At 32.7% G+C, this 12557-nt stretch overlaps 1 protein-coding gene across 1 annotated transcript; it reads left to right on the top strand.

The window, feature by feature from the left end:
• Positions 1-7767: 7767 nt before the first annotated feature.
• On the top strand, positions 7768-9960 carry LOC130735864 (transcription factor bHLH18-like). Its single transcript, XM_057587740.1, has 4 exons — positions 7768-7926; positions 8041-8535; positions 8811-9191; positions 9301-9960. The coding sequence occupies exons 1-4, from the start codon at positions 7888-7890 to the stop codon at positions 9382-9384; spliced, it is 999 nt and encodes a 332-aa protein (XP_057443723.1). The 5' UTR covers positions 7768-7887; the 3' UTR covers positions 9385-9960.
• The last annotated feature ends 2597 nt before the right edge of the window (positions 9961-12557 follow it).

Genomic DNA, 12557 nt, shown 5'->3' with positions numbered 1-12557 from the left:
CCATGGGCGGTGGTGGCCGTTTCATTAGGTTTCCGCCCTGGGCCTGCCCTGGTCGTCCGTGCCATGGTTTCCCAGAACAGTAGTCCCCCAGCTCTGGTCCACTGCCACAGTGGAGCATGAGCTTTAAGGGCGGCGTTTTCGCGGAGGAGTTACTAGGGTTCTCGGAACATTCATGCATGCCTTGTATGCGGGTGGCTCCCAGTCGTTCGATCCTCTTGTCATTCCTGCGACGCCAGTGAGATCTCATGGTCCAGGGTTCCCCGTGTGGTAGGTTCAGTCCTTAGCTTTCTAAGGTGGTTGAGGGAAGTTAACTCCTAGGTCCTGGGTCCCACCGTTGTCCTTTGTGGGAGTGTGGGGTCGGACCTAGGTATTTCCCAAGTTCCCAGAACAGTAGTCCCCCAGCTCTGGCCCAATGATCCAGTGGGGCATGAGCTTAAGGGTGATCTTCCCACCTGATCTCCCTGCAGCTTGTGATGTGGGTCTATGGGTGGACGGTTGCGCGCTTTGCCCCTCCCCTTCCTTCTGGTCTAGACCAGGTCATAGAAATAGGGAGCGTAGAGTTAGAAGACGACTTCCTTTAGATTCGATCCCGTTTTAGGGCGGTGCCGTTGTGGAGCTTGAGCTACGAGATTGGACCGATCGCCCTCGGGGGACGGTCGGTTTTGGAGGCTCCCAGAACAGAAACTTAATTAGATCTGTACTCTTAGAATATTCAACATCTAATGCTGCCACTCTGTGAAAACTGTTGGGCTAGCTGTGAGATCTTTATTAGATTTTGATTTTAAAACAAAGTATAATATTTTGTATGTTTAATGACATTATTCTAAATAAAATATTGATACTTTGTTTGCGCTAATTAAGGTATCGATGATGAGGGAAGCTTCGCTTGCATCTTCTAATAAATAATTTTACTGTTAGGCCAAAATGTTGTCGTAAGCATCTTCAAGATGGTCAATCAGTTATATAAACATTATAAAATTTAAAATAATCGATCTCAATTTCGACATGATTAATGGTTTGTTTTGTATGAGGAAGGAAAGAAAGGAAAAGAAAAGAAAAGAAAAGGAAAGAAAGAGAAAGGAGAGTAAGATGATTTTCAGGTTGTTTGGTGTGGGGGAATGGAAAAGAAAAAAGTGGAAGGAAAGAAAAAAAGTGTGATGTATAATTACTATTTTATCCTTTATATATATAATTACACAAAGAATTCATATATAACAAAATTTAAATTAAATTTTTAAAATTAATTTACACAGTTCAAAAAATGTTGATTCTAATTTTCTGGGTATCTTTAAAATTACTTTTATAACATATATTTTATATCAAAAAAATAATATCGTATTTGTCATATTTTTTTAGTAAAACTAAAATTGTACAATAATTTCGAAAGATGCATCATGATAATATGTATTTATATATTTGAAATTACTATCGTTGTCATTGTCAGATAAATAATAAAAGAAACCAGTATTATAAAAATAATAGAAAAACTATAATAAAAAACAAGTAAAGAAATAATCTACGTTTTTGTTCCATTGGACATTTTTGGCATTTTATAAGGTATGCCCATCTTCCACCGTTTTCTCTCCATTTTGGGAGGAAAACATTTTGGGGTGGGGCCCACCCCAATTTTTCTTTCCTCCATGTTTTTCTCATGAACCAAAGAAGGAAAAAGATTTCGTTTTCCGTGTTTTCCTTTCCTTTCTCTCCCCTCCCCTCAAACCAAACAGACCGTAAAGGATAGGTTGGAGAAGAGAAGGATGAATAATATAGAAAGAAATTAATGACCTGGCAACCAACAATGATAGGCCTAGAAGTAGAACACTGCAAAATGCAAATCCCTCAACATCCACAACATTTGGAAATCCCACGATGCAACGCTTGATGTGGAAGATCCCCTTATACTGAATCGTAACCTTTGCTGCAACAACAGCAGCCAACCAAGTGAACCAACCATTTCCCCCTTAAATGTATAAATTTTAAAAGAAAGGTAAATAAGTAAATTCAAAAAAACAACAATGCAACTTTATACATTCATAGAAAATTAAATACGTGTAATCTAATAAAGCTAATTATCGATAACTATTTTTTTAATTTAAGAGAATTAAAATTAAGACACAAGAACTCTTTCTAGTCAAAATATAACATCAGATATGACTCTTGAATTATGTGAACATTTGTTTTGGAATATAGGGTGTAGAAAGTAGAAACAAAAGTAGTAGTGGAGTAGTGTATTACCCGGTCGCCGCCGGGATCATGATTTTAGTCATTTTACGCGTTTGTTTGTCCCATTGATTGGACTTAATTATTTATGAGCTGTAAAAGTCTTTGTCATGTTTATTTACCGAGTCAATAAGGACAAAATTTCAAATGTCAAAAGACAATCATTTACGAGTTGATTAATAATATCACATTATCACGTGATAAATGAGGTATTGCTTTTTTTTTAACGTCAACTTTCATGAGACTGCTCCATTTATAGCATTAGCAACTTTTGGCGATTGCCAAAGTGGGTCTCGTTTCCTAAAATGGATTAAATAAAATAATCATTTTAATTTCACAAAACATAAATAATCCCTACTGTAATTTTTATTAATCCAGCTCGGGTATCTACCGTCAACAGCAATGATTAATTATTATGTTGCGGCAACTTACATTAAGCAGTAAACAACTGATCATAATATACATTTCATTCTCATATGAGATAATCAAACCCCCGACTTCACAGTTAATGAACGAAGTGAGCAAACTACTTGAGTATGTTTCGAAGAACTTATTTTTAATTTATTTTATAATTTTGCTATTACGGATTAAGAAAATTGAAGACTTTTTATATTTATAAAGAAAGTAAAATTTAAATATTAAAAGGAACTAAATAAACAAAATCTGAAAATCATCATATTAATTTCTAAAGACTAATTTTATTAAGCCTATAAATGATTATGAATCTATTCGTTATTTAATTTGCAAAAAATTATGAAAATATAACTGTAAAATTAAATAATAATCGTAATAGTAATTAAGTTTTTCGAAAGTAAAATTGATGCATGGAAGAAAAACCAGTTTCCTACATATTTTCCAGAGCAAGAACTAGGATCTCATTATTGTTAATAATATATATATATATAGTAGTACTTAATAGTTGGGTTATGATCTAAACAAAATGTCACAGTGTCGTCATTCCATCAGTTTTCTAGAAACTCAATCGGATTTCCTCAATTTTTCTTTACATTATATTATGTAGTTGTCACGAATAGTTTATAATTTTATGAAGTGAAGTAATCACAACTTGCCATATCAAAGCGGATATCACCTAAGCTGAAATGCTTCTATAATTACTATTTTTTCCCTTGCATGTGTTAATTTGATATATGATGCAGTTACTCTCAACAAATGATTTTTTCGGGGTTTGATTTTTGTAATTTCATCCTTATTGGAGATTTAGCTTACCTACCACTAGATCAACTATTTGTTGGTTATATTATTACTTTACTTACACATCAATACATATATAATATTAATAATAAATTATTGTCATTGTAAATATTTTAATTTAGTTCAATTTTTTTATAAATGGAATATAATAAATAAAACTAATTTTTAAATTTAATACTTTTTTTAGAGTTTTGTATTAAAAATTAAATAGTAATTATTTTACATTAAAAATAATTAGAGTTGAGTGTTTTTTTTATAAATCTAAAAAAGGGACATGATAAAGATATAAATGAGGATAAATTCAATGAGCTTTAAACTATAAACTACCTAGACGAGTTTATTAAAAAAGTTTTAAGCAACTGAAGTATCATGTCAAACATAGCCAAAATGTCACGATTTATGATTTGTGGACATATGTCATTTTTGTGGTGACACCTAGCTACGAGTGTGCAACACCTTTAATTTGTGAGGTTTATTCGCTTAATTATTTGTAATTTATTTTTAAAAAATATGTAATTTATGGTGGTAAAAAGTAAAAACATCACAAATTACAAATATTACCATAATTAAAATTGGTGGTCAATGACATCTTTGTTATATAAATGGCTTTGTCTAGGATTATAAAACTTTTGATAATCAACCCATGCATGGTATACAAAATTTAGTACTCCGTTAGATATGTGTTATTATAATATTTAATGATGGTCGGTATTTGAAACAAGAGGGTGATGGAAAAGACATTTTTATTTTAAATTTTTTTGACGTTATTTGAAAAATGGCGTTAATTGAAAATTGATTTTTATTCCATAAAAAAAAATGATTTGTAAATAATATAAATTAGATTTAATGAAAAAACAATAGAATTTATTACGTACATAAAGATAAGCTTTATTCATAATGATGGGATTTGTCATTTAAAATAAAGTTACATGCGCATGTCAAAGAAAGAAATAATTATGACAACTTAATTTTAAATCTGATCGATTTCATTGCAGGCTTGTAGCATAGCACCCATTTGCAATATCAACATACTATATTGGAAAAAATGGAAGAGCAAGATGTGAATTGTTGGCCAATGAGGGTTATTTTGTCGAAAATTGATCACTCATGACTCATCCTTAATTCCTCCCCATACAAAAGTCTCGACATGTAAGGAGAGATTTGTTTTTATAGGTCCTACTTGATTTTTTATTTTCTGTTCTTATTATACAAGTCATCGCACCGGCCAGTTAATTTGCCCATTTCTATCTATTCTACCTCATTTTATATTCATTCCAGTCCAATCCTAGTTTTAATGCGAACATGAAGTAATTTGACTTCCAATTTCTGAAAGAATTAGTTTTATATATGTGCTTAGAGAAAAGTTAAGCAATGAAGTTTATGAAGAAATGACTTTAATTTGCATAAGCTAATTTCAAGGTATATACGCAGGAAGTTCTTACTTAGAAGGTTTATAGTATTTAATTTTTCCTTTATGTAAATCCTCATCATTGAATTTTTTTTTTATCTATACTAGTTTTAGGGAGATATCAAGGACATTATAAGATAAAGGATAGACATGCATAAAATTTCAATAATATAAAAAAATACATACAGAATTTTTAGATATGATGCATGATCCGATCCTAAAGCTATACTTAAATTGGGTAATTTTAAAACATTAGGGACTATAGTCAAACTTTACTTTGATGAGTGACCATATTCGAAATTCACCTATTACACATGGACTAAAAGTTTAATTAACCCAATAAAAAACTAAGAAAATAAGTGGGAAGATGCCTAGACGAACTTATAGGTCATCACGACGGCGCTATTGGTAACAATGAAAAAATTCAAGTTATTAATAGTCTAGCAATTGGAAATTTGGAAAATATTATTATTGCGACGATTGCCGTTGGTAAATATTCATTCGCAATAGTATATTTTCGTAAGTGTCTGTGTCGTAGCTATTCGCTAATTTATAAATAAACACTTATGTCATACATGTTTATTGAAATAAAGCGTTTAATTGACATGTTTATCTGAACACACTGTTCATGTGTTAAAATCATATATGCACAATTGAAACTTTTGAAAGACAATGCCTTAACAAACAAGGCATGAATACTTCAATTGTATTATTTAAAACATAGTAGAAGATAATTGTTGAGGAAAGGCAGGATTTTAATTTGATGTGGGACAGAGGAAGGGTTACATTTCCAGTTTGATTGGAGAAGGAATAAATAACCTATCTACAATAATAATATATTTTGGAGCAGTTGCAGTGGCCGGAACTACGGGTCAACAACCTTCTACACCTTAATTCAACTTGTTTCGCATCTTCTTGTCTGTGATCACCTTTTTTGTCGGAGTTTATTTCAATAATTAATAAACAAGAGCTATCAACAAATCCGATTGATGATGCTAAGAGAAAAGGGAATCCAGCCCAATGGGAGTATTACTTAGTTACTTAATAAATTATATATATAAAAGTTTAAGATTAATCTCACTTACATTTAAATTTAAGATATTAGAGCGTCTACATCCATGATCCATCATACTCACTAAAATATCTACACTTCATTTTTTACAATTCTCCATAGTGCTAAATCATCTGCCCTACTTTACTAACTTTTTGCTCCAACCCAACAACTCTTAAAAGTTTCTATAGTGTCATAGTGGATCCCACTATCAACATCACATTTGTATATATTTATTATTTATCTCTATTTTAATTTAATTATATTAATTGTAGGTGCTTGTAATAAATACAAGCTCACTTTTCAAGTCTAGTGTAGAGTATCTATTCACACATACTCATCTTTACCATGTTGAAATTGAATATGTACTCAAATGGTAATAGATACTTATATGATTATGTATTTAACATTAGATACTATGATTGGAGATGCTCTTATTCACACTTCTCAACATAGAAAACAGAGAAATATCGATTGATCCAAGACTATTTTTACCTAGTCGTCACTCACTCTGAAAAAAAAAAATTCCAATATTATGGCACAAAATGAAAACCGATGAATGATAACAGAGGGGTTCTTAATTATAGCACATGCATATCAGCATATGTGTGTTTCTCATTATAGTAATTCGTAGAACCAGTGATTGAAAATTTCAGATTACATATATGTAGCATCTCTCATCAATCACAACCACGTCATAGTTCATATAAAATGTGTGCAAGTGTTTTCAAGACGTACAGTATTGTTGCTTATAAAATTAAATGAATGATTGATTATTTTATTAACATAATTAATCAGTCACTACTGGTGAACAATCAAGGAATTAATTTTAAAATATTTCGTGATGTAAATAATTGAATGTTCATACTGCGTGAATTTCATTTTAAAAAATATTTATTTTTAGCTGCTTAAAAGAAAATAATTATTTTTTAGAGATTTTAAGAACAGTATAAATTGATTTTACACTAATTGATTTTTTATTTTATCTCATCTAACATAATATATTCTTCTGATAAGCTAATTAAAGTAACTTTTCCAAATAAATTAATTTCAATTTTTTTTAAATAATGATTTTTTTTTCATTTTCCGATGCATAAAAAAATTAATAATTTTTTCAAAAGCGGAAACAAACACCTAAAAAGACTAACGAAAGTCATTTGATTTTAATCCAACTGGCCGGGTTGATGTACTTGATTCAACCTTGCTGATCTCGTTACCTAGGCTGTGTTAGTGTAGTTTGATTGTATTAATTATCTGGTGAGCTAAGGCCATTCCGCCATTGTACAGCTTGGTAGTCTAATGTTGATTAAAAAAAAAATGTTAGATAGTATATCCTGAGATTGATAAGCTAGTACCATCTTTGTTTTCTTTCTTTTTTCTACTCTCTATACTTAACTAGTTCTTTCTTAATATATATATTTTTGCTTGTAATTGAGAGCTTGACTCCTACCGCTTAGTGCGATAATAGTATGATGATAAATTAGTCTCATGATCATCGGGTGTTGTAATATAGAAAAAAAAAATTCATCATAAGTGGAACAACTATATTTATTTTTATTTTATTTTGCATAATAATCATTTTCAAGATAATATTCTTTTTCTTTATCTTTTTTGTGGTGAAGAAATTTGAAATCTTAAACTCTCTCAACTAATGACATCTTATAGCAATAATGTTCGAGAGAGAAAGTCATGAAAGAACCCATAGTTTGACCAGACTTTGCGAGTGAGGAGAGGGATGAGCCGCATTCAGATTTCAGAGGGTTTACCTACTGACTGACACAGAAAGAAACATAATGTGAACACACGTGTTACTACTGTACCGGGTATGAAGCGTGTACGCCCAGGTGCATCTATATAAAAACTTCTCAACACAACATTCTCTTCCAAGTTCACAACAATTTTCGAAAATTCTTAGCTTCCCTTCCCTTCCTCCTTTCCTTCCACGTGTTTGTGTAATTGCCTCAAACAAAATTCCAACCAAGGAAACTCAAGCAAGATGATGCAAATTGCTTCCCCCAACTATTTCCCCGAATTTGTAAGCATATAGTTTCCTCATATGGATATACAAGCTTTTAAACAATATATATTGTCTAACACATACGTATATAATTAAGCAGAAATTAATCTACTCTTAATTACTTTTTTGCAGGGAATGGAGGATCTCAACATTTTTCACCAATTATACCCAATTGATTCTTTTGCTGCATGTCCACTTGATGACTTTGACTTCCACTCTTTCTCCACTGCCACAGAGAGCAATGACTTGTCTTCTCTTCAATGTTTCAACTACGAAACCAAACCAAATTGTTTCCCTGATCAGTCTATTGCCCCAGAAAAACCAGCTAAGAGGCTCAAGACAATGAACACTTGCGCCACTGACATGATCATGGCTCCCACTCCCAAGCCTTCAATTTCACCCCAGATCATTTCTTTTGATCAGCAGTTCAACAATGCTGCTAACTTGGTTTCTCAAGGTTTATCTGAGGACATTAATATTTTATCAAATTATGATAATCAAGCAAGCCAGGTTGCCACCAGGAGCCCAACCCAAGCTCAAGAACATGTCATAGCAGAAAGAAAACGAAGGGAGAAACTCAGCCAGAGTTTCGTTGCTCTTTCGGCCATCCTTCCTGGCCTCAAGAAGGTATTCATTTTACTCTGATAACATTAGCAATTGTTTTTCTTTCAATCACATGCTGTTGAGAAGTTTCATATTGACTACAGATATAGCTACATAAGTCTTTATAACTGGTAGAGCAATCCTTACCTTTAAATTAGTTTTTCGAGTAGAATTAGGTCTAATTCAAATTCTAATACATTCATGATGCTGCATCTATGATTTATGAACACACATGTCTATTGTGTTTGACTTATATAACAGTGCAATTTTGTAATTAATATGCATGATTGCATGTGCAGATGGACAAGGCTTCTATCTTGGGAGGTGCTATCAGGAGTGTGAAACAATTACAGGAGCAAGTGCAGACTCTGGAGGAGCAAGCAGCCAAGAAGAGAACTGGATCTGGGGTTCTAGTAAAGAGATCAGTTCTCTACATCAATGATGATGGCTCAACTATATCAGATAAAAATTCTGAAAGCCACTGTGATCAGTCACAGCTCCCTGAAATCAAAGTAAGAGCTTCTGGGGAAGATTTACTCATCAAGATTCATTGTGACAAACAAAGTGGATGTGCAGCTACAATACTCAGAGAACTAGAGAAGCATGATTATCTCACTGTCCAGAGTAGCAGCATTTTGCCCTTTGGGAATAACATCACTGATGTAACTATTATAGCTAAGGTAAATTATATCTTCTGGCAAAATGATGCAAATATTAAGTTTGAATTTCAGATTATTAATTTCATTGGTAAACCAAGGACAAGCCACTAATTGTGTTGTTCTGTTGCAGATGAACAAGGAAAACTGCATAACAGCAAAGGATCTTTTAAGATGTCTACAACAAGCTTTAGGTAGTTCATTCAATGGTGCATAACCAGTTCAAGGAGTCAATTTCAGTGATGTGCAGGAGCATGATAATATGAAAAGTTTAGAAATCAATAACGATTTTTATCGGAGAGCTTAATTTGTTTTTCCTTTTTCATCCTTGATTGGGATTCTGGAGTACTATACAAAGGGCCTGCGAGTATCTTAGTTTGTTCACACATACCATATTCATTGTTTACATGATGAGGTTTCTTCTGCTTGGTGTGCTGAATTTCAACAGATGTGTTGCCAGATTGTTTTCTTCTGTTGTTGATTTTTTTGGGCGTAGTTGACTTATTCGACTATGTTCATTACTACCTTGTACACCTTAGCATTTTGAAATCTGATCAGTACTTGTTGATCTTTTTTTCAAGAGGGGTTTTTGAGAGGCTTTGACTTGTCATGTATGAAGACCTCTTTCTTCCCTCTTTCCTTTTGTGAAAAAGGTTCCAGTTTGATAGAAACTGGCAGGCACTTGTTTTAATATTGTTCCTTTTGTCATTTACTTGTGTATAAAAATCTTATGATTGTACCCAGTGGTGGTGACTTAATGCAAGTTGATGTAACTTTTTTCCTTTTAATACAAGTTGATTGTTTTAGTTGTGTATTTTACATTGTTTGATAGTGAAGTTAAGTATTCTTCCCCCCATACATACCTTGGTTTGGAAATATTTAATTAAGGTGTTGATGTTTTGCCGAGAACTTTCAAACAATTATTTTAATCAAATAAGTTTAACTCATTATGAGACATATGCGTTTCTTTTTATACAAGAAATTCTTAAGGTAACCGGATGCATGATGGCCAGATCTATGGCAGCAAGCAAAACACTGGGCGTTAAACAAAGAATTTATATTATTATCTCACCCATAGAACATATGCTTTCTCTCTAACAGTGGTTTTTAACTGTCGCTAACATTAGCCGAGGTTAAAAACTACCACTAAACCCAAGCTTATGTTTACCTATAAGAGTTATTATCTCACGTGTAAAAATGATTGTGTTTAAATGGCTAATTAATTATAAAATTTTAAGTCGGTGTACTGGACTAACTCATGAGATAACAGTTGCTTTCAACTAAGCACAAAAAAAAACAGTTGCTTTCAACTACATCAAATTTAATATAAGGTCCCACCATAGATTTTGTGATATCCTCCCTAAACAGGTATAATCATTTAAAATTTTTAAATACACACCTTTCTTCTAGATCACTTTTGATAACTTTATATTTATCATTAGCTGGATTATAATTAATACACTTCATACTATTATATTATTATAACTAATTCATACAACCATTTATATCCCTCAAGGTCATAGATGTAGATATCCTCTATAAACATGAATTCATTGTATATTTGGGTTTTTGTCTTTTTCGATGACATGACTCTATAAAGAATAGGCAAGATGTGAATTTAATTTGTGTACATCTGGTTGAAGATTATATGTCAATGATTAGAGGATGTTGAAATTCTTAACATGAACAAAGCTGCATAGTTTGGCGTTGTGCACTTGTGCTGATTTTTTCTTCTTGGCGTCGTGTTGTTCTGATCATACTAAACAAGAACATCTAGGCTGGATCTCATGTAGTAGACTCTACGAAAGGGGTGCCACTATTCCAAAATAAATCTGTATTATACTCCGAGCAATATGTTATACACTAATAATATTTTTATCCAACCTGATCTGTTCGTGTACCGAATGGTGAAGGGAGCTTCTGTTGGGAGCAAATATAGAAAAAGAGAAAGAAAAATTATACATGTATATATGTGTTTCGCCTGTTACACCTTCTTCGACTCATTAAAAATATAAGTCTTAACCCAAATTTGAAACTCACGACATCACGCTCTCTTCATCGCGGTTCACACTTGCACCTCGCTCTCCACGACAACAGAGGTGATACGCTGAGTTTGATGGCGGTCGAAACAATGATAGAATAGTTAGTGTCTAGGTTGGGTTTGTGGTGGTGGTGGCGACGATAACGACAGTGATGTGATGACAAGAAGTGATTCTAGTGAGAAACAAAGCGAAAAATACTTCACAACTCATGACTTTTCGTAAACTTCCAACGGACTTAACATATTGTTCGATCGAGACATTTTCAGTTGAAGGAAAACTCAAAGATGGATTGTGGCTGAAAAATGAAATAGCTACAAGTTTGGATACATCATGAGAATTATCAAAATGGAAAGCCATATAAGATGTTGTTAGTTTTCTTTGCCATATTGGCAAGAAATTGAAAATGAGAGAAAAAAGTGATAATTGCACATCATACTCAATTTCATATTCCTCACTTCTTCATTTTTTTTTTACTAAAGCCCCACTCTTTAAAATCCTTTCATTTTGGGCCTAGCCCTTCTTTTGTAACCAAAAAAAAAATCCTTTAATTTTCTCTTATAATTTCTCTTTCTTTAATTTTCTTTCCTCTTATTCCCACCTATCCAAACAGAGCATAAGGCTTGTTTCTCCTATCGTGTTTTACCCTCCACAGCAGAATTTCACCCAGCAACCCCATTTCCCCACCAGAATCGCTTTCAACCCAAACAAGTTCTCAGGCCCCGCAATCCTCGCTTCGATGGTGAGATTTATAATTTGTGTCAATTCTCAAAATTCGTGATGTCTTGTATAATAGAATATTAATACATGACAGGAATTGTTAAAAATCACAAGTTGCAGATCATGATGTTCCTGTCACTCCAAATGAGGTATGTTTGCCTGGTTTTAATCAATTGTTACGAGGTTTTTCACTATGATTGAAGTAACAGTAAAAGTATGAGCTTCATTGGCAAAACAAATGGACAAAAAAAAACTGTTGGATTTGGCTGGAAAATGATACATTAGGAGAGTAGCAACTAGCAAGCTATATTTCATTAGGTTAGCTAGCTTATCCCAATGCTTATAAAAAAAAAAAAAAAAACTAGCTTATCCCAACTTAAAATGGATGGATAAAATATATAGGTCATAGGGGGACTTTCTTATAATGTTGGCTTGCATTATGAACTAGTTCCTAGCTCCCATTTATGAAAAAAAAAATCATTATGCTAAATTATCAATACTGTTTTCCTCCAAGGTTGGTTTATATTGCAGTTTTTATGTGTTTGAAAATGTCATCCAAGATCAGTGAAGTTTGGTCTACCCTGCAGAAATAATAAGCACTATTATGATTGTGGATTTACTTGTTAATTGG

This window comes from Lotus japonicus, chromosome 2 (genome assembly GCF_012489685.1).
Source record: "Lotus japonicus ecotype B-129 chromosome 2, LjGifu_v1.2".
Taxonomy (NCBI): Eukaryota; Viridiplantae; Streptophyta; class Magnoliopsida; order Fabales; family Fabaceae; genus Lotus; species Lotus japonicus.
The sequence above is the reverse complement of the archived record's forward strand: the minus strand, read 5'-3'. Positions and strand labels throughout refer to the sequence as shown.